Genomic DNA, 23,111 nt, shown 5'->3' with positions numbered 1-23,111 from the left:
TTGCATTATGAAGACAACCATATTTCCAGAAAAAAGAGAGGCAGGTTTTTTTGTGGTGCTGCTTACAATTCCCCGAAAGAGAATATTAAAGTTCCCTGAATTGAATTTTTGGGAAGGAACTATTATATTTAATAGAAAACAGAATTATTTGAGCCATTTTTCTTGCCTTTGAACTTTGGCTCTGATAGCTGTCTCTATTCTTAGGCTATATTAGCAGTAGTGCTGGATGAGACGGATTAGTATCAAAGGTAGCCATATACTCTTCCTCCCCCCCCGCCTTTTATCGTGGCATTTCAACACACTGCCATGCCAGGGCACGCTGGCCATGCACCTGACGGGGTTTGTGTGGGAGAGCAGCCCGGACGGTGGTATGGAGAGGTCTTTGGTCCCTGCTTCTCTCCACGGTGTGGCTTGGAGCTTAGCCTCTGCTGGGTCCAGCTGACTTTCCATGATGCTCCTAGGCTAAGTTGTTCCCCTGGGCACACAGGAGTTTATTCAGGCACTTGCACACACATATAAATACGACAAAATATCCTACACATGTCCATGCAGCAGAATCTCAAATGTCCTGGAAAACTGGAGTTATTTTCCTACTCCTACCCTAGCAAACTGGGGTCCAAGTCAGCTGGGATTGCAACTGTGCTGGCTCATCCCGTCCTGCCCAACAGCCCCTCCGCGTCCCTCATGCACAGGTCTGCTTTCCAGACCGCCCCCAATCCTTCTTTTTCCCCTCCCATTGCTTAGCAGTGGCCTTTCTTGCTGTGCAGAGCCTCCAGGGAGGCAGCAAGCAGGAGACACCGACGTTGCCCATTGCTGACCCTTATCCCCATTAGCTGGTGGAGCCACTGCCCAGAGAAAGCCGGTCCTGGGGACTGTGCTGAGTTGCACTGCTGGGTCAGTGCCTGCCCCTAAAAAACTGGTAAATTTGCAGCAGAGGAAGATCAGATACAAATGGCGAGGGAAGGCAAAGAGCCTTGCTCTAAGCTGGCAGCCTCTGCTGCAGCCCTGGCCCTGGGAGCCCGTGTTGTTGGACAGGGTGATGCTGCTGGCGTGGAGCAGGTGGAGGGCTGCCTTGCTCACCCTGGGCAGGCAGAGAAGCCTGGACAGGATCAGCTTTGTCACTGTATATAGAGTATGAAAAGAGCCAGAGCACGGCAGAAAAGCAGCACAGCTGCTTTCTATTTTTATTGCTTTTTACAGCATGTTTTCTTATTTCCTAAACAAAAGTGGTCAGTCCAGAACCAGTGACTGTGTGTCTCTGGAAATGCAGACTTTTGTGCTTCTCATGATGTATGCAAAGGAGCAGCATTCCGCCAAGTCTCCGTACACCAGCTGTGTCTTCCCCACTGTCTCTCTGGTCCAGTTTTTAATTGCCAAAGGGTAAAAAATAAACGGACTTGAAAGCATTTGTGAGTACAGGTATATTTATAGCTATAACAATATAGCTATAGTACAGGTATATTTACAGCTATAACAATATTTATACACCACTAAGAAACATTTTACTTTTCCCAGTATAGATTTCGGAGTGCTTTTATAAATATTGATGGATTTTAGACTTCTGGAAATAATACTCATGTCTTAGTTTTCATCAGCAAGACAAAACTACTATTTAAAAAAACCCAAACAATTTGGGGATTGTAGTTGACTGTAAACTGAAAGAGGTTTGTTGTAAACAGCGATAAAAAGGCAAATGTTGATAACTTCCAAAATTACAGGGCTGTTCTAGATGACAAATGATTCTCTTGCATCCTTTACCCTGCTCAGGATTATTAAGGTCATAGCTGGAAAACCACATCCAGTTTGGGATTACAATCCTTTAGGAGAATGTGGATGAATTGGAGATAGTCCAGTGGAGAAAATTACAAATTAGGAGAGTTTCAATAGTGTGACCTATGAAGAAGTGTTGAAGCGTTGGGTTTGTTTAGTCTAGAAGGGAGAAGACTGATCAGAAACAAAAGTCTTCAAATACATGAAGGTTTGTGAGGACAGAAAATAATGATAAATCATTCTCCATGATTGCAAAGGGCAAGATTAAAAACAATCATCTTAATTTGCTGCAAGGATGATCTAAGTTAAAAAAAGCTTAGATGCAAGGAACAGGCTGTATAAGAAGCTTGTGGAATTCCTGATTTTCCTGAAAGCATTTTATTTATTTTATTCAGGGCTTTTCAGTCTGGAGGGGCATCACAAAATCCTTTGCAAATACAGAACAATAACATAAAAAAGTCTGTATTAGGAGAATTTATAGGGACTAAAGAATATAAGAATTATATGAGATAGATTTAAAGATGTTACGACGTTTCCAATCTAGGCTGCACAGAACTTCAAGGCATCAATCTTCCCCCTTATACAGGAGCAACGTTTCTGACAGATATTTCTCTAGCTCTTGTTTAAAAACCTCAACGGATGGAAATCTCACAGTCTTGCCGGGCATCCTTTTCAACAGTTTGATTATTTTTCTTAACGTTTCACTTCATATTCCCTCACTTCAATTTTAAAACACGGTGCTGTGTGAGCTATTCACAGTAGCTAGAGGACAGTTTAATTTTCTCTCCTTTACAGTTCTCTTCTCTGTATTTGAAGACTATTACCATGTCTCTGCACAGCTCTGATTCCCTCATCGAGTTTGTTCCCTAGTTGGTGCTTTCCAGCCCAGTGGTTGTTCTTGTTCCCCTCTGAGCGCTTGCCTTTTCATCAATAAGAGGCAGCGCCCGCACTGAACCCAGAACTCCTACTGAGGTTTTAGTAGTGCTGCCCAGAAGACGTTGGTCATTTTTGAGGTCTTACAACCAGACTTGACACAGCCTAATGCTGTCTGGCTTCCAAAAAAAAAAGCATTACTTGTGTCATGAGATCTACTCAGCTGTGGAAAGTCCCGCTGTTGGGTCTTAAGGCTGCCGTACAGCTATTATATTTATTTTACACTGGCTAGTAGGACTGAGCAGCTTAGCTCTTAGAAACGGGTACCTCTGAGTCCTTATAATCAAATGTGAGCAGAGTAGCTAACGTGGTTACTGAGCCCGGTTGTAGATGCCTGGCAGATTTCCTTTTATTTTTTCAGCTGCTGGAAAGGTTTAACATTAGGAAGTTTAGGAACAGAAAGAGGAAACCCTCAAGATCTGCTACTGATTTCAGTCTGACCGTGCTGCTGTCATGAGTCTGAGTACAAGTAAAGAAGCATTTAATTTGCAATGAAATTGTGTATGATGTCAATGTTAGTTACAAAGTAAAAACGGCAATAAAATCAAATAGGGATTATACACGTGTAGGAAATATGACTGCATGCAGATGCTAAAAATGTGAGACAAGGTTATAAAAATGCATCCTGGATATGGCCAGTGCAATAAAGAGCAAGCTCTTCTTTCAGGTAGGCACTGCCTGATTCCTTGCGGCGCTGCTCAGAGCTCTGCACAGTCTTCTACATGATATTTGATTGCTTGGTGTTTACTTTCTAATGAAACAACACTCATCTACAAGCCTGGGCATTCAACCATAAAATATAATTCTTTGTCCTATTCACCCTGTCCTAAATCAAACAATTTTCTGCGTGTTGCATCGCCAATACAGCTCACTTCCTCCCTTTATGTCTCTGAGTTGCCCGTACAATAGATTTTCTTGTTACTCGGAAATCAAAATTGGGGAACAGGTGCATCAGAGGAACAGATGCTAGAGCTGATTCTGTGCCAGCTCTACCGCTTAAACATCAGAAATGATTAAAAAATGAAAATAAAACTCAGTCGGGCAAGTTTTCCTCGGTCAATAGTGCAGCCCCATCAGAGAGAAGTGGATTTGAGTCCGTGAATGAGGCACTGAGGGTTCACCCTCCTTCTAAAGGTTTCATTTAACTGAAGGTCACCATTATCCTCTTTTCCAGCAATCATCTGCCAAATCTGGTAATAGCAACATTGACATCAGCGGAGCTGGACAGGGGCACCCAATGGAGAAGAATTTGATCCATTATTTTTTTGCTGCTATTGTAGTATGCAGAATCCCCTGAACACATAATCAAGCAGGGAGAAACCCTCGAGCAATCCTTTCTGCTGTAATCTCCACATATTGCTATAGACCTGGGAGGAAATTGTTAGTCTAGTCTGGGTTTTATATGGGCAATTTGGTTTAGATAGCTCACAAACAGAAAGGGGAGGAATCCTATCCTGCAGTTATGCTGTATAATTGCTTTGGTGCTTCTGAAAAGAGGATTTGCCTGATTCACATGTTCTGTGTGATCTCATATAAATGAGTGGGAGCCATATAAAACATTGTATATTGCTCAATTTGTCAGAGGTTTCATACAGTTTTGTATCCTCATTTGCAAACCTAACTTTTATTCTAGTTGATAAGGGCTTGCAATCATCCTTTATTAAATTCTTTAAAAGAGGAATGAGAGTCAGTGAGATGCAACAGCTGATCTGCAGCTGGCTTTTGTGAAACTTAGGTAGAGTTTAATAGTTGCTTGGACATCTTGCACTGATAATTTTTCCACCATGCAATACCCTTTTCTAGAGTAAATTGTAGTCATATGGGAAAAGGTGGTTTGGATCAAGACACTACTAAAAAGTGTCGGACAGTTTCTGAGTGGGACTAAATTAAGCCTACAGAAATAAAGATACCAATTCCCCTTTATTCACAGAAACATTTCCTCTGATGTTCGTGGCAGCGTTGCACAGGTGGATATCAGAGGTGGAGTTGTGGCGCTTACCAGAATGATTTCCAGAGCTTCCTAAAGCAGACAGTAAGCTTTAATGACAAAAGGATGGAGGTCAGCAGGTTTGGGTCTGGTTTTCAGAGAGGGTGAGCAGCTCCGGCCAGCGCCAGTGGGCGATTTCAATTAAGGCTGGTTAGGCTTGGATTCAATCTGTCTGCATCTGATTAGAAGGCTGTTTGACAGTAGTTTCTGTAGAATTTTTTTCTGTTCATCACTGTTTGGAGTGTAGAGATGAAAGGACAGAGATGAGGGAGCCAGGAACTGATTCAGAGCATTTCTAGGACTACCTATTTTTATGTCTTTTTCTGTTTTGCAAGTTCTGGTAACTGTTCACAAGTGAGGTGCAGAACGACATACCATTCCACTTGAAAACATGACCTTTGAACTGAAGAAATTTGGATTCAGAGTTCACAGAAAACTGGGAATTGTGAGCAACCTGCACTTCTCAGAGGTGTGAGTTCAGAGCCAGAAGTTAAAAGTAAGGGGAAAAACCTATTTCAAAAGCAACCACTTATGTTCTATAGATATAAATCTGATGGGCCAAATAAATTCATGGGTTTGGCCAGGTCCGGTCTACCAGCTGGGGGCTGTGTACGAAATCATTTTGAGGAGAACAAAGTAGAGGGTTTTACCATCTGTGAGCAGTGCAGAGGAATGAAAGTCTATTTATCAAGTGGGGTGGGCTGCAGAAAGGGAGCACTTCAGCTTTCCTTTTTGGAGCTCATTAGTCTGTGTTCCAGCTATAGCAGACACACTCGTCATATAATCTGTTTCATAAACTGGTTTTCTGCCAGTTTGTTGTTCTGCACTTAGATACTTGTTAAATATCCTTCCTAACAGGCTTAGGATTTTCTGTGCCAGTTCTTTCTGGACTCTGGTACAGAAACTGCGTTTTTTCTGGCTTGAGTGCTTTGAAGTCCTTCAGTTTTGTTTATGCTTTTACACCTGACAGCATCTATCTTCATAGCCTTGTCTTGTTGACCACAGGGACAAAAGCAGAATGTATAACACTGCTGAAAACAGATGTGAATAATTAGTTTTGCGGTGAGGCCAAACCAGGTTTGTTTTTAACTACATCCACTCTCAGCCTGTCACTCTCCTTTTCTGTTTTCCATGGTCACTGTCTCTGTGAAGCACCTTTGCAAGTTGGCCTGACCTCTTACAAAGCTCATTTTGTCACTAAGTCTAAAGTTCTTTTGATTTCTGCTTTAACATCATGTAAGTCTCATTTCAACTTTGTTCTAGAGCTGAAAAAAGGGGGAAAAAAATAATTAGTTTCTCTGTCATTTTTGCTCTTACAATCTTTGCTAGAGTTGCCAGTGAAGTTTTTAAGGTGGAATCCATGCTTCCCAGCCACGTTGCCATTAAGAAGGTCATAGAGTTCATCAGCCTCTCTACTGTCTTATTTTTGGAGCTAAATGAACAGTTAAAAGGATGTGAAGTCTATTCCACTTCTCTTTGCATATTTACAATATGTTAATAATTGCACCTAATGTTCTCAAAGTTAGAATTATTATTTCTAATGGTGCTTGATTTGAAGCATTATCGTATAGCAGTCAGCTTGTCATGGCTTTGACACGCTTTATCATTCTATTTAAGGAATCAGTTTTAATCTTCAAAGAAAAGGGCTTAGTTAATTTAGAAGTCAAGCAGAGAGATGGCAGTCATATGAGCTTTTAGCACAATATATATTCATAAAATATCCCCCATAAAATAGTAAGCCTTAGGGACAGATGCAGTAATATAACATTCCCTCTTTTTTTCCTCCTGCACATGTCTACTCCCACTGAGGATGGTCATTAAAAGTAAGTGCTATAAAAAATACTTTCTTTAAAAATCTCGTGTAGAAAAGAAGAAAGAGCAGGACTGTTCTTTGGTAGGTACTAGCGCCTTTAAGGGAGCTGATTCAGCTAAGTTTGGGTTAATATTCCTGAAGTCAGAGAGAGAACTGTATTAGTCTCAGAGCAATTATTAAATGCTATTACCTTTACATTTGCAATCTGATGGCAGAATAATGCAGCCTCCCGGGGGAAGGGGAAAAACTCCAGTATCAGGGATATTTAAAATGAGACTGAATAAAAATTGCATGAGATCCTATATGCAGCAGTCCATTAGTACTGCACTGCAATAAGACCGATCTCATGCCTTATGCTCCCTTCTACAGAAAAGGAATTGTGGCCTTAACGAGGGCTACTTCATCATCACGATTATGGAGCTATTCTTGAACTCCTGTGAACTGCTATCTGTCTGATTCTTGTAGCCATCACCACTTTTGCCATTTTCATCCCTGCTGACAATTCCCAGCCTTTTGTTCTCAGTACCCTAGAAAGCCATTGGCACTGCTTCAGTCTGCTGGGCACAAATCCATAAGCAGTCAAGAGGGGATTTATATACTTAACTCCAGGAACTGGCTCCTTCTCTTCCTACCCCCCTTTCTCCCCCTCTCCTAAATGATAGGCACCTCATTTTTATTGGCGATTTTTTCTGGGAGTTCAGATTTCTGTATGTGTGTTTGCAGAAATGCCAATCTTGACATATCTTTGTGCCGCTCAAAACCTGCTCTGTACCCGAGCAGGCTGGGTACAGCCCCAGCCCAGCTACCCAGCCTCCAGCGGTGCACACAGACAGGTGAGATCAGCTATGCTGGTTGTGGCTTTATAGGCACGCTCACAGTAGCAGCCCCCGTTATTTCATTTTCCTGCTTGAGCTTGGAAATTTGTCTACTAGATCAGGAGTGTGTTAGTCCTTTAGGAATGAAGGCAAATCCATGTAGACCGTATTTCTGGAGGATTGATTGTGCTTAGTGTTTATCCCATGTGTAACACAGACCATTGCAATTCATGCGAGCAGCCTTATGCTGAGTCAAAGGGCTTTAATTGGAGCAAAGCATCTGACTCCTAAAGAAACTGAACTATTTGCCAGCTGCGGAGAATTAAAAAGACCAATGTGTCATTAGTGCCCAAGCCTCACGCAGGGGGAAGGAAATAATTCAAGTGCAGGCTTTTCAATGGACCGAGCATGCCCACGAAGGAGGAGGAGGCGAAAACACATCAACCAAAACCCAGGGGCAAATTTCCAACCCAACCCAACACAGGGCGAGCAGCGTGAGCCTGTGCGTGCAATCATCTCCTCCACTTAAAAGGCTTCTTGGTATGTGATTGAGACATGGACGCTTTAGTGGATAGGGAAGAAAATCTCTGGTCACAGCCAGATCCTAGAGGTATATTTGTTCTGTATCCTGGCGAAGTCTTTTAGTGCAAATAAGAAGGATCTCCTGTAATAAATGGACAGTTTTAAGAAGCTGTGTTTGAGGGGTTTTTTCCTAAAATAGTCCTGCAGACCTTTCTTCATAACAATTCCATTTTTGGCAGTTCTGCTTGAAGAATCTTTCATGTGAAATGGGAACATTTGAAGTGAATCATTTAATTTGCTTAACTTAAAGAGGTTCCTACTACATTTAATTTTAAGCTGATTCTCTCTAATTAAAGTTCAAGTCACTCTTAAATATTTAGCCTCGTTAAATGAAGATCCAGGAAAGAAAATGTAATAATCTTTTCCTTTTTTGCTTTACCTGAAATATGCCTTTTTTGAGTTTTTAATTTTGAAACACCAATTTAATTTGAGTTACCAGCATGAATAATTTCCAGGGTTTCAAGCACAATTTAGTATTTTAAATTGAAAACCTAGATCAATTAATTCCATATTATTTTAGAGACTTTCCTTGTAACAGTTTTGCTGGGGGAGAGAAGCAGGGGAGAATCAAATTCCATGTTGATCAAGTGATCACCCATGTAAGTGTCCAGTTAAATATGCAGCCTATGTATTTTTCCATGCTTGAAAGATTGGGGAATTTTTTGAGGATATGCTTGCTGAGGTGTTTTGGTAACTTGACCTGGTTGGCCTGTATCCTTAAACTTGTGCAGCTAGGAGGCTGGAGTGTGAGATCTGTGTTTAGTTTCAGGATTTCAGTGGGATAAATGGTTACGCAGCTGTCCGTGAAAATCAGACCATTTTAGGGGACTCTCCCACTGCAGTCAGTCATCCAGTTCCCATGTGGCTAAGCTTGAAAATGTGAACTTGATGTCTATCTAATAAGCGAGTACTGGCTGTTTTCTCATCAGTTCCCTCCCCTTATTTCTTAGCTGGTAGCTATTCATGTTCAGCTGATTTTCTTTTTTTTTCAGCCTAACTGACTATGACACCAGACAAATTAGTGAGCATTTTGTCTCCATGATTAATCAGTGAGCTTTCGGTTTTGGCACTGTGTTGTATCATTGCTTAGAGGATAAATAAATAAGTCAATCAGATATTCCTGACAACTGGAAAATGATTAAGCAAAGGGGAAAAAAAAGCCACACAACAAAAAGTTGAATGATCGCTTCATCACTCTTTAATAGGAAATCAAAAAGTACATGTTTTTTTTGGCTTGGATAACTTGACATGCTAAGTTTGAATCAACATTACTATTTCCTTCTTCCCACTGGATCTGCTGGTGGTTGTTACATGGGACCGAGAGACTTCCTTTATCTGAATTTCTGATGGGTTAAGTTGGAGTTGCAGTTTCTATTTTGAAATGTGGTTTAAGTCTGAAATGGAGTATGTAAAAATGGAAATTGCTGTCACAGTGAATCACAGTCCTGGCTGTTGACCTGAGTGACAAAACCCACTTTTTCCCTCTTGCAAAGCTGATGCTGTTCAGGGAGACTGTGTTGGCTTTACTTCTGCCTCTCACCGTGTCGTGACATTGCTAACTAGTTGCAAGGGCAAAATCTGTTGTCGTTTAGTATCTGGTCAATGTTCTTATTTCTGATGGTGTTGGACAAGGTGGCTGTGGGAAGACTTTTGCCCAAAGATTTTTACTTTTTTACAGTCAGGACGGATCTCAGTTTGCTGCCCCCAGCCTGGTAGCGGCTGCAGATCCAGCAGCTGGAATATCCTCACATGCTCTGAGCAGTTTTGGCTTGAGGTCTCTGGGAGGAAAACAAAAGGAATTCTTCCTATCTCCCAGCTACATTTGTTTTATGTTTTGGAACACAGGGTACAAACTCTGTGCCTGAGTATTTGACCCTACTTGTCAAACATACAACTTTTCTTGACTTCAGTTAAATTTAAGCCAAGATGTCAGAGGGCAGATTTTGTCTCAGCCCATGCAAAATGGCCATTTTGATGCAATTTGGTCTATTAGATATGTTAATGCTAAACATATAAAATTATGCCTCCGTACCTATTTTTCTCTGAGGCCTTCTAGCCACTTAAACTATGGATGACCCATAAGTACATACACTTACTCAGTTTGGGTGGTCCCGAAGCAATTATGAACATTTTGGCTATTACAAACATTATAAATAATTCCTGAAATCTTACTCAGGAAAACATGTTTTGTGCGTGCGTGCATGCAGTGAGGGGAGAAGGAAGGAGACCCCTTGAGCTTCCTCCTGAAGAGATGAAAACCAAAATGCATCCAGCTCCCCTAGCCAAGCCCTGACATAAAGAGGTGCAACCTTGTTGAATACAATAGTTGACCTATGTTATCATTCTGAGTTTTGTTTCAAGTAAAACACGTCCTCAGTTATCAGCACAATTTCCATTGTATCATTTGTAACGGTGAGTGCAAAAAAGAAGACACCTGAAGTAAAGCATGCCAGCAGCCAGCTGAAGCGTTTCCCTTGTCTTCACTTCCATAAATTTATATCTAAGGCATGTGTTTTTCTAAAACTGCTCTGCCTGCCTGGTGATATGGCAGCACAAAATATTGGTGTGGGTGGGTAAGGCTATCCATCCACACCTAACAAATGAGTGCCCTGAAAACTCCTCTGCGAAATGCTGTTCTCAGGATACTTTGTGTTCTCAAGGTCAGCCTGTTTCCTAACCCTTGTGTCCTTTTCCTTTCTTTCAGGGTTTTGAGGACCCCAAGGACAAGTAAGCAAAGTTACTTCTGTCATACACTGTTATGTTTGCACATTTGGGATTTTTTTCTCATATTAAAAAAAGACAAAAATTAATGCCCAGCAGCCAAGAATAATGCCTGGACTCCCCAGAGGTTTCTCCTGGAGGGACAGCCAGCCGAGGGCATGGGATTGACTGATGTGCATTCAGAACTGCCGCTGCCCTCAAAACATTTATTCGTTTGTGTGGTTCTGACTTGCTTTTGTAATTAAAATGCTTTGGCTGCTCTTCCCCTTGCCCCCAATATTCTTCGCTATTTGCTGCTTTGAAAATATCCCAAGAACAAAATCTTTCTGTAAAGTATGTCTAAGTGTTGAACATCTCCAATAAGAAAAATTTATATGTGTATTGAAATATAGATGTAGTTTCTGAGTTTATTTGTATATATTTTATATTACTCATTATTACATATTACTTGTTTCTATATATAAAAATGAACTCAGAAATGACAGCTTATTTGAAAAAGTAAATTCAAATTTACATGCTCTAAAAGACAGCCACATTAAAGCAGCATTTTCTTTTTTTTTCATATAGAACTTTAAAAAAGAATTGGTTAAAATAGCAGTTTAACAAGAGTGGTATTTTGAAAAATTGCTTTTGGAGAAAAAAAAAAACCAACTGTGTTCACTTTTTAACTTCTACAGCTGGACATAACAAAAGCATTCCCTGTACTGAAGGTGCTTGGAATAATTTCACATTAGGTCCTACTGAATGGCGTTAATTGTAAGCTTGCTTAGAGCAAGATAGGTGACAGTAGAGGAGACTGATCCCTAAAATATGTTGCTGTTGCTCCTTATCATGCTGGTCAAGACTAAGCAGACCTCTGTGAGCTGGGACAGCTAAATGCTTCTGTGGGCCCTCAGCATCTGGCTTTGGGAAAATTCACGTTATGGTGATTGAGCATTGAGAGCAACTCCCTAAAAGTAAAGGGAAGCGATAAGTTTGAACATGGCAATATTAAGAATCATTCTCTCCTTCCCTTGCCCTTCACTGCAAACCTGATTTTCATAACATTTAGCTCTGTGCGCCCTGGGACGTTTCACTGATGTGACAAGGTGTCTAGGGGGAGTCACCAGGGTTTCTTGTTGCATCCATGGCTGCTGGGAACTCAGTGGATGTTAGATATACTTTGGACAGAAAAGAGCTAACAGATTACAACAAAATAATTCTTAGGAATACAGAAATTTTAAGTATCCCTCATGAAATAGCATCTCTCCTCATAGTTTGTGCAAGAAAACATAACTTGAGCTGCCTCAGTGTTGGTGCACAATAGTCACCCAGCTGGCGAGGAAAGGCATCTCCACTGTTGCTCCAAGGACCATAATGTCTCTCCTCTGTCCTATAGTTTGAAAAGGTTACTTGAGCTGTTACGGCCAATAGCTAAGAGCTGTGTATTTAGTCAGAGTACTGATTCAGTATGACACCATCTTATTATACAGATTGCAGGATTTTTGCATTTCTGCTCAGCACCAAAAGTAGCTACTACTTACCTCAGATTCTCTTGATCCAGAAATCTGTTTAACTCAAGAACAAAGATTCAGCCAAAAAAATTCTCTAGCAGAAAATGTTCATGGTGATATTGGTTAAAATCAGGTACCTAAACCATGTCAAGCACTCAACCTAGTGCCTTCACATGCAGAAACGCTGAGCAGCAATACTTTTCTCTTACAGCAAAGGAAGACACAGGCACCATACATCTTGGAAAACAGGACCCAACGCTTAAGTGCCTAAATGCAGATTTAGTTCTAGAATCTAGGCATGAGACATTTGAAATTATGGCATGCATGTAGTTTTGGCAGTGGTCACACTCTTCATTTGCAGAAAGTAATTAAATCAGCAGAACATTTTTGGATTACTCTGAAGCCAGCATCTCTGGGTTAATTGCTAGCTTTCACATTTGCAAGTAGAGTGCAAAAGTTGCTCCAAGCTCTGTTCATGCTGTTTCTGTCCCTTGCAACAATTTTCTGTTGGCTGCATTTGGAGAAATCTCAGCAGTACTTTTAAGAGGTGTTCCTGGAAGTTTCATGGTGGCCTGAAATCCTTGGTTTCCCTCCACACACACACAATCAATATATCAATAAGTATTTTCACATATGAATTTCATTAGTCTGTGGCAGTACCTCAGCTCTGACTTACAGACACTGCCTCCAGGGCATTCCTTAGTAGGGGGAGAATTTAAAATTGCATTTATGCAAATGTACCCAAACTTGCTGTATGGTTACTTAGTTGGGGTGCAACTGGCTGTGAAAGTCACCCGAGCAGCTAGGTATATGCAAGGTGACTAAGCTTCCCTGCAGTCTACGTGAAGGTGGCTGCTTCACGGCAAATATCCCAGCAAGGCAATTTAAAACCTGCAGGGGTATTTCTACACAATCTGCAACCACAGAAGTTATTGTAGTATTAGAGATACTCTCAGCAGTATAATGACCTATTACAAAACTGGAAGCCGCCGAGGCCAAAGCCCAGGCAGGCAGTTTCTTCTCTCCGTGTCTTCCTGAGTGACGCTTTTAGACTCGAACTTGAAATTTAACTGAGGTTCGCCAAGATGCTGAGCCGACTCTTTTGCTTCAGTTCTAGGGGAAAATGTATTGCATCTTTCATACGTGGTATGAAATGACTAAATGTGAATGACCCAAATGTGTAAATAACTTACAGGATCTTGGAAGACATTCTGTAAATACAAAGCCTAATGATTTCCTTGCTCATTTTTATGAGTCCAGAAGACATTGTGGGGACTGAATGAAAATAAGCAGCATTGTCTTGAATGCTCAAGCAGATGTGTTTCCCCTAAGGAAGTATCTAGAAGTAAACGAAATGTCCTGTCCTTCCAGGGACAAAACCACTTTTAATTTCAAAGTGGAATAAATGAAGTTCAAGGAATTAAATAACTCTAGAGCCCCAAAATAAAAACTTCTTTTCCCCAACCCTACTGAAATATTGTCTAAAATACAGATAAGACCTTAGACAAACTAGGTTTGCAATTGCCATATGGTTACTAAATAGATGGTGTGTCGTCATGACCCAGCTGAGGTGTGAACACATTGAACTCGCTGGCTGGGGCGAAGGGAGTTGGAATGGAAATAAGTAGATGGACCCAATTTATTTTTCTCTTGGCAAGAGGTACATGGTAGAGTTGGGGTACAGAGGGGTCTTGAAATCTGGTCCAGTTTTGCAGAAAGCTTTTGGAGAGCCTTTCTTTTGGGAAGAGACCTTTAACTTTTAAAACAGAGTCACACTCTGGTCTTTAAGCTGCTTTGAGCAGTGTCCGCTCTACAGCACAGTCATATCTGTAGGGGCCTGCTGGCTGCAACACAGCGTTTGTGCATTATGCACTGTTATGCAGTACAAATAAAACCAAGAAAATAAAGCAGTGTAGCTTTCCCTCATGCTTGTCAGACCTCGGAATTTTTTGTCCAGAGTGCCTAAGGTGAAGGTCACACAACAGGAGCCGTGAGTTGCTGTCCCATCACGGGGTTTGCACATAGAAACGGTTATCCACTGGAATATGCCCCAGTGCAAGTGGAGGGTGTAATCCAATGGATAACTATTGGCATATCCCATGGATAACCTTGGCAATCATGCAAGCAGAGCAGAAAAACAGCACTAGAGGATTAGCTTTTAATTTCTGCCTATAGCTAGTTTTAAAGCAGGCCATTAAAGTGACAGCATCAAGTCATTAAAATCCTGTTAGGTTTTAAAAATAACTAGAGAGTTTGGGGAGGTGCTTCAGGTTTCCTGATCCTCAGTGCAAAATGCCTCAGGTTGATTAAGTTTTCAGTGTTATCTTTTTCAACAGTTTTTGAAAATCAGCCTCATTTTTCTGAAGCTGTAGCTGAGCATCACAAACACACTGATACTAAAGTTTATAAGCAATTTAGAAGTCTTGTTCCACATATTTAGAAAGCAGAACCTAATTTGTATTATTTTTTTCTTTTGCTACTTTTTTCTTTTGCAACCTTTCCTTGAGTTAAGTAAATATCTTGTAAACAGAAAATTTTGTCTCATGCTTTATGCTCATAAATAACTGCATGAAGGGGAGGCAGTGGGGTGTCAGGCCACATTTTTTTCCCCACATGTTCATTCTGTGGACAATTTTTTCTCAAAAATGGAGAATTGTTCAAGTTCAGAAATTTTCACAGAAATCTTTTCAGAAATTATTATTGGGAAGCAAGAAATATGACTGGTTACATAAATCATTTTGCCAGTTCAGGCACTAACAGCTACAACAGCACGGCAGCACAGGGAAGAATAAGTCAGAGGACTAGTGGAAAGAGAGTACTGACCAATTTTAGAGAATGAAGGACGATAAAGAGACTGCAAGGCAAGAAAACAGATGGATGTAGTATTGAAAAAGGGCAAGTAAATCAAATCCTTTCACTGGTGGACTCAGGACTGGCAATGAGCTTTAGAGCTGATATCATTTTCCTCTCAGCTCATAATCCGTTTTCCAACTTGAAGCTGTCATAAGCAAAATGCCGTTAACCTCCAGCTTGTTATACAGTGAAATGATAACATATGGTGAGGAGGGGGAAATTATCTTGTCCTCTTATGCTCCCTTTTTGTGATATCCTCAGGAATACACAGGAAAGTATGAACCCAGAAGATGAAGTGGATGAGTTTCTGGGCCGTGCCATCGATGCCAGAAGTATTGACCGGTTACGCTCCGAGCACGTGCGCAAGTTCCTCTTAACATTCAGGGAGCCTGACTTGGAGAAAAAGGTAATGTTGTCTAAAAATCATTGCAATGTGTCAGTCAAGCTTGTTGTGAGTTTTAATACTTGTGCATAAGGTCAAGCTTTTATATCTATAGGTAAAGCTAGGTTTTAGGTGTTGGAGGTGGGATTGTGATGTTAAAAAATCCATGCTTCTTCATGAAAACCTTAGTATCCATGTCCCTAGAAAGCCACAGTCATCTGAAGGGAGCACTGGGCAGGAAAACCAAGCCATTTCTGTCAGACACACGTGAATATACAATGATGAGCTGTAAAGGGAATCCAGAATAAACCAGATTTGTGTCTCTGACCTTGAGCCATCCAAACTAAGATTGCGGTCACCTCTTTTCTCCCTCAAATCACTGGTGAAACCCGCTTCAGCCTGCCTGAGCTCCGAATCGCCTCTGGAGGGGCTTTACTCTGCCCTTTGCATCCCCAGGGAGCCCCAGGTTCTACTAAGCTTCATTGGGATGCAATTCGTGCTCTGGTCATTTTTGGGAACCCATTTTAAGCAATAAGTAGAGTTCTCTGTCTCACAAATGTGAGAAAGAGGAGTAACAGACTTAGGGTTCCCAAATGGCTGATTGCTTCCTGATTTTGTTTCAGATATCATTGTTGTGTGGCAAAGATCCTTCCAATTTCTCTGTCTGTATAACAGAGACAACATCAGCTCTAGATGGCTGCAAAGTTCCATTCAGTTGAGTCCAGAGGTACCCAGATGCTTTTATTAAGGGTACTATATAAACTGCTGTTTTTAATAGCCCAAAGTTAAAGTAATCTTTTTTCTTTTTCTTTATCCAAGGACAGATCCTTGGTATACTTGAGTGGTCTTCAGGTTAAACTCATCATTCAATGGAAAAAGCTCCAGTAATTAAGTTTGCATTAACTATTTTAGCATTTTATTTAGAAATGCTCTTTCAATGACATGAATTACAACGTATTGCAAAGGCATACCTTTGCAGGATTTACAGCTATTCTATGAATCAGTGTGGGACTGAATAAAAGCTCAAGCATGTAATTTCCCCCAACTCCTTCCCTTCAATTTTATAGCTGAAAACTGCTAGGGAAATTAGCGGTTCACCTGTTCTGAGCACCTTTTATTTTGTGGTTCAAACATTGAGACCGTCTGTACTGAGAACTGTGCTTCAAGCTAAATAAAGCATCTTTGGGAATCGGATGCAGCTCCCATGTGACCAATATGTTGACAAGTAGTTGGAAGGAGTGACTGTGTGAAAACCGCAGCATCCTCGCACTATCATTAGAACGAGCCAAGCTGTCTGCACAAAATACAAGGTTTTCTCATTAGCAGTGTTCATCCCTGTTGGAGGAAACTTCCCATGGAAGAAGTTTAGGTCTGATGATGGTGACCTAGAATCCTGGTCCCAGTTAATCCATTCCTGTTCCTCTTGTGCAAGGGGCAGATGGTGAATCCTCTCTCCACCCAGCTGTGTGGGTTTGTTCCCTGGCCTTTGGGTCTGTTCAAGCCCTTACAGCTTGCCCAGAGAAAAGAGGAGTTTGCAATGTTAGTCGTTTCCTACCAGCGCTGCTTTCCAAGGACCTAAATGGAAGCCAAGTAAGAAGTTTTTGTGGAGAGAAGGCAGCCAGCAAAATTTCCCACTAACATAACCCTGTTTGCGTTTTTGCAGTACTCCAAGCAGGTGGATGACAGGTTTGGAGCTTACGTGGCTTGTGCCTCCCTAGTCTTCCTCTTCATCTGCTTTGTGCAAATCGTAATTGTGCCACAGTGAGTATCTTTTCATCCCTTTGCTTCCATCTGCTCCCTTCCTCTATTCTGGCCTACTTTTCTTTGTTTTTTTCTTGAGAATTCAGAGTACGAAGGGAAAGAGAAAAATCCTTAAATAATTCATGCTCAAGTGATGCGTGATGCTTATTGTTTTCACTCATTTCTAGTGCAGATTAAAACCTCCTCATTGGCACGTGAGGATTTATGTTTTCCCAGCGTGATTTCTCTTACCATTTACCTCCATCTTAGGAAATGCAGCTCAGCACATTTATAAGCCTGTGGAAAACAAATATGACTAAGTACGAAGGATTGCCTACTAAGGCATAGTACACATTCACAACATGAGGCTAGGCTGTCCTCTTATCTGAACGCAGTGGGACAGAGAGGTGAAAAACCCATCACAGCCTCATTGCTCAGAGCACTGAGGTCTCAGGGTCTGCTTCACAGATGAGGCATAACCTCTCATGCATTTATTCTTCTGGACTCAGAGTAGCAGTGCAAGAAGAAAGGTACAGAAGGAGTTGAGCTACACGTGCCTGCACTTTGGGTAGCTCCCTCTGGGTTTAGGGGTTGCAGTCATTTCTTTCCCCGGGCAAGAGTGGCATAAGCTCCTCAGGGCTGTGGGGCACAGTGTTCTTGGACCACTGCAGTGCATTGCTTTTTCTGAAAGGCACAGTGTAACCCACTGGATCTTTTCCAGCAGTGAGCTCTGCAGACATGGTATTTCTTCTCAAAGAGTTCATAAAAAAATCCCTTAAAATTAAAGCATGTTGGTATTTCCTGTGCTCTGATTTAGTAGCAATAATATATCATTCACTGAGCACTGCTGTGTTGGAAATAAATTTAGAGTTAGTCATTTTTAATCTGAAGAACAAGATCACAGAAGCTCTGAAAACAGTCCAAATTCATCTTCATTACGCAAAGACAAAAAAATTGTTTAAAGAGAACTCCGATACTGTTATTTGCCATTACAACTGCTTTCTGCTTCTGTTCACACCACAGATCTTTTCAAAGTAGAGATTGGTTTGTACCATTCAGATCAGATATTCAGAAGGTCACAGAAACAACGCATAGTCTGATGTTTGAGGTCATTCCTCTCACAGGCACGAGGACATTCACTTCTGCTCACAGAAAGATTGAATCAGCAAATAACATCAGTACAAATGCACTGTGTAAACAGACAGATCCACTTTGGGTAACTGGAATTGAAGCTGAAAGAGGCTCAAAATTGAAACTAGATCAATCCCAGCAATTAACATATTGTTAATTGTGGCCAAAAATGTTCTTTGAGAGTAATTGATTTAGTGAGGGCTTACACTTCAGATCTCTGGATATTACTGTTGTGACTTCACACCTGCAGAGTCCCTCTACTAGCTTTTGTGTTGCTCATCAAACTCCCTAAGCAGCCACTACACTGTCTCCATAAAACCCAGTTTAACATTTAAATGACAACTTGACAATTTCTGATCTGTGGCAACCATATGGCTGACTCCTTTGTATTACACGGGAGCCAATCCCTTATGGCAGCGTGGTGTAAATGTCATGCTGCTCAGTCTCCTTCCCCACGGCCCATAAGGGTGGTGGTTAGGTTTTTTGGTAAGTTCTGAAGTGTTCTTAGGCAGCCTGGCCTGTCTGAAAGATGATTTGGTTCAAGAGTAAATAAAATTTCATGGTTTAACTGCAGGTCAGATATACTTTCCTTCATCTTTTGATTTGTTTTTCCTTATATTTCAGTTGCCTAGTTTTGGTCTTTTGTTGAAGGTAACAGTTAAGCAGCAACTGAAACCACAGGTGTATATGTGTCACTGTCAGAGCTTCATGAAAGACACAACACGGAATTTGAATCTGAAACTAGAGACAAAATGGCAGTGATAATTTATGATGATGAAGAGGAATAGCTTTAATGAATTTCGCAAAGGCTCAAACAGTGAATTAGCAAGTACAATTATCTTAGTAATCACGAGAGAACACAGAGACCAGCTGGCTTTGGTGCTGTTGGCCTCAATGTCACGTCACGAGAACGCTTCCTTTAAATTATGAACAAGGCTAACTCCTGGGAGGGGGCCTGTCCTCTCACACTGAGACCAATCACTGGGAAATTGTTGTTGAATATCTTCATGATCAAAACACATGAAAATGCGTAGTACGAAGTTGGCCCTGGGGTCCTGTTTGTACTTCAAAGTTGGGAGGAACAGGAACCTATCAAGCTGACCAGCCTAAAGCTGTTTTCCCTGACTATCTTCATGCCATGGTTGTTCCCATCCCATGCACGAGACAGAGCACGGAGGATGGTGCAGCGCAGACGTTCCCTGTGCACAACAAGGATGGGTAGCTATTCCCGTTGAGACTATTCCCGCTCAGCTGCACTGCAGCGTTCAGCACGCTTTCCTTCCCAGGGGTCTCCTGCCCACAGCCAGCCAGGGGCCGACCCGCTGTAACAAATTGTTCTGTCAGCGCCTCTAGCATATGAAATATTTCTTGGTCTCTCTCCTGTCACTCCTGCAAGGTGATTGCTATAAAAGATGCAGTATTCTCTGCTCTGCAGCCTGTGTGAGTAATTTGAAACAGGACAGAATATCTGTTGGTATTCAAGACACCTCGTATCTCCTACTGCTATCCTAATTGGAAAGCCCGTGCAGTGTGTCATAGCTTGTACAAATGTCATGTTCTGGAGAGCAGAGCTGTAGCTATTCTATATGGTGTGCATTAAAAAAAAAAATATCTCCTTGATTTCAGCTCTACGTTTATGCTGGGTTTTTACCTGACCTGTTTCCTGATCCTGACCACAGTGGTGTTTGTTTCGGTCATTTACTCCTGTGTAAAGGTGAGTACTGTGGTTTCTCTGTAGAGTCCTTTGCCTAAGCTAACTGGATCAGCAATCTGTTTCTTCATCTAACAAAGCATGTTTTGTTAGCCACCCTTTCCACACTATGTGATAAGGGTTACAGAAAAAGCCTTTGATAAGACAGAATGAACTGCAAACAGATGTTAGGGTTGGCATCTCTTTAGCTCATCGAGAAGTAATCACTGTGTGGATCTGCATGTCTATTAAGTCCCCTGCAGGCACCCTCATATGATATAAGAAGAACACATTTCCCAATGTGGAACAAAACATTGACCATTCGTTTCCTCCCTGTAAACTTCCTGCAGAGTCGCCTGTGTCCCGGCCCCTGCTGCATATGCATGTTTGGGTAGGCAGAGAATCAGATGCAGAATATCATCACGGAAAAATGTCCTGGGAGGAAGTAAAAGCTGTAAACATATAAGTTGATCAGCCTTTCTCAGATGAGTGTACAGAGCTTCCAACGTTCAGTGGGCTCGCTCTTGTACCTGATTTTGATAAGCAAATAAATACGTTGTGGAATCTGAAAACATATTAGCTCTTCTTGGCATTCTGTGGTAAATTGACAGTCAGCGCTTTGAGAAGGGTGACATGCTCATCTTTTTCACTCAAAGGTATTTGTATTAAAATGTTCATGCTAGTTGATTGTATTTGCAGTTCTGGGGATCCTTCCAGTCTAGCAGTGTCTGAACATGGAAAATGTTCAGATTCAGGCTCCTTAGCCCAAGCTCAGCGTGGCTCCTCAGAGCCTGGAATAAAATGGCTCAATAGCATTATGTTTCCTGCAGAAGAAACAGTGGGGTAGTGGATTATGTCAGGCAGATGATTTGCCTCACTTTACTTATCTTCTCTGTGCCATTTTCAAGTTGAATGTGGGTGCTCTTGACAGACTTGTACCTTTCATGTCTTTTTGATTTTTGAAAGTTAGATTTGGAGAATTAAGCTTTGCCTTCTTGATGAATTAGAGCTACAAACCATTCCCAATGAAAGAAGCTTCAGGTTGTATTTGAACTTAAGAACTCACTCACGGGGCTTCCCTTGGGCTTATGACAATTTTAAAGGGAGCCTAGTTCCTAAGCACAGCATCCCATTGGTCCTGCTTGTTTACCAGCAATGAGAATTACAAGTCAGAAATAACAGTGCTAATAGGAAGGCTTGGGTCCCTTGAGCTGGGAAATGGTACCCAGAGATGCCTGGTTATACTTGCTGTGTCCATTGTACATGAGGATGCTACTGAGTGTCATTAGTTTGTAAACTGGTATCAGCAGTTAATGTGATTAGCAGTTCATTACCAATGTGGAAAGCTTTTGGTCACAGCCACAAAGGACTTGGAAACTTGGTGGAGAGCTGTGCTGGAGCCTACTTATGCTGCGGTGCCATCGGCAGCACCATCCCAGTGCACTGCCAGCCATGCAGAGCCACACCAACACACCAGCTCTACTGGTGCTGTGCAGATATTGGGGCAAGAGCTGTGGCAGACCCAGACCTCTGAAGCATCCGAGCTGGCTGACTTGCAACCAGACGGATTTCAAGGCGCACAGCTATTTGTCACCCACTGGCTTTTATGGGCTTAGGTTGCTTCCACATACTGACAGCAACACTCATTTCTTCTGTCATCATTCAAAGGTTCTGGTTTTGGTTTGGACTTTTTGGTTTAATATTATTCCTGATCTTAATAAACAATTAATTTAAAAGGCACACAGGATTTTTCAGTCCCTGTGACCCTAGACAGATGTTTAGTCTTGCTTTCTTTGCCTTGATCTTCCAAATTCCTGTAGAAGAGTTCTGTTCAGTGGTGCCTGCAACTGTTTTTAGACTGGCCTAGCCTCAGCACACAGGCCCTGGAAACACAAGACATCAGAGGGAATTCAGACTAACATCAGAATTTAATGAGATTTTATGAAGCTCCTGATATTTCCAAGAGTGAGTTTTCAGCATGTTGGCCCAGACCCACAAGGTGCTTACGTATAACATTCAGTGCGTCTGGTGCCTTCCGTGCACAGATTGCAAATATCGAAAATATCGGGCCTTCTAGCTCCAGTACCTTTTTGATTACCCCTTTTTCAGTGCTCCAAATGAGCCTCTGCTGACAACATCTGATTATAAGATGGCTTGTTTAGGGGACGGGTACTTCTAGCTTGTCAGCTGCTGTCTGATGGCAGCAGCTCTCAGTAGCTGCAGCCTGCTTCTGTCATTAAAGATTTTGGTGTTTCAAGTCAGAGTTTTTTAAGCAACAGGTTTACCCAGCCCTTGGTTAAGGGGTGTTACTTTATTTCTGTACTCCACATTGCTCCAGGAAGCATTTTTACACATATGCACAAGGAGGGCACTTTTACAGATCCTTCAGATGAAATTTTAAGACACGGGGATGTCAACATTGTTTGTTTCACACTCGGATGTGGGATAGGAGAGCATGTGTTTTACATGCCAATGGTTCATTCCACACAAAGTTGGAAAGCAGGTGTCCACCCCAGGATATCTACAGCAGCATAACTTTTGCCCGTTTGCTGTGCTGTTATATGATAAGTGGCTCTTTCTTCTTCCTCTTTCCAGCTTTCATGTGAGATTTTCCTTCCCTGTTTTGGCCTCTCCATCTCTGGCTTTGACAGTGGCCAGCAGGCTCTTTCTGGACAGCTTGATCATGTTTTATTTTCTTTTGCTGTCATTATTATCTTCCACTATAAAATTCTCCACGGACTAGAAGTTGATCCTGGAACTGCCAACACAGCCAGCTTGGCTTTCCAAGTTTCTTCAGCTGTAATAAACAAGAGAGTTCCAGTTCTTCACTTTGATGCTCCATGAAGACTTGGCCACCGTGAGATGGTGTTCCTTCCCAATAGTCTAAGGTCATGGGAACTAGAGACCCTTCGCAAATACTCCACTGACAGACATCTGTTTTGCTACTAACTTATCAAGTTTGTGTTTCTTCTTAAAATCCTTCTGGTATCTACACTGCTGTGTGGAATTCAACTTCTTGCATGTTCCTGGGAGCACATATGAGAGACATTTCAAGTTTTCCTTTACAAGCAAATAAGTTTTTCTGTAGCTTTACATAGGTGCAGCTTGCCTACCTGTTTCTTTGCCTCCCAAAGCTGGTCTAGATGCTCCTAAAGTGTTTTTTTTTTCTTCTCAAGCAGGGGAAAAAATACGTCTGAAAAG

The 23,111-nt window shown here is 41.6% G+C and overlaps 1 protein-coding gene across 1 annotated transcript in view; it reads left to right on the top strand.

Moving 5' to 3' along the window:
- Positions 1 to 23,111, top strand: part of ADCY5 (adenylate cyclase 5) — a 222,001-nt gene that overhangs the window by 179,015 nt on the left and 19,875 nt on the right. The window contains exons 9-12 of the mRNA XM_009471999.2: positions 10,605 to 10,627; positions 15,229 to 15,373; positions 17,013 to 17,110; positions 19,847 to 19,934. Of these exons, the coding sequence (XP_009470274.2) occupies positions 10,605 to 10,627; positions 15,229 to 15,373; positions 17,013 to 17,110; positions 19,847 to 19,934 (354 nt within the window). The remainder of the gene's footprint in view (positions 1 to 10,604; positions 10,628 to 15,228; positions 15,374 to 17,012; positions 17,111 to 19,846; positions 19,935 to 23,111) is intronic.

This window comes from Nipponia nippon, unplaced genomic scaffold, assembly GCF_047370975.1.
Source record: "Nipponia nippon isolate SJK-2023a ecotype South Korea unplaced genomic scaffold, ASM4737097v1 scaffold_5, whole genome shotgun sequence".
In the NCBI taxonomy this organism is placed as follows: domain Eukaryota; kingdom Metazoa; phylum Chordata; class Aves; order Pelecaniformes; family Threskiornithidae; genus Nipponia; species Nipponia nippon.
Note: the sequence above shows the minus strand (reverse complement) of the source record. Positions and strands in the feature narration are given on the sequence as shown.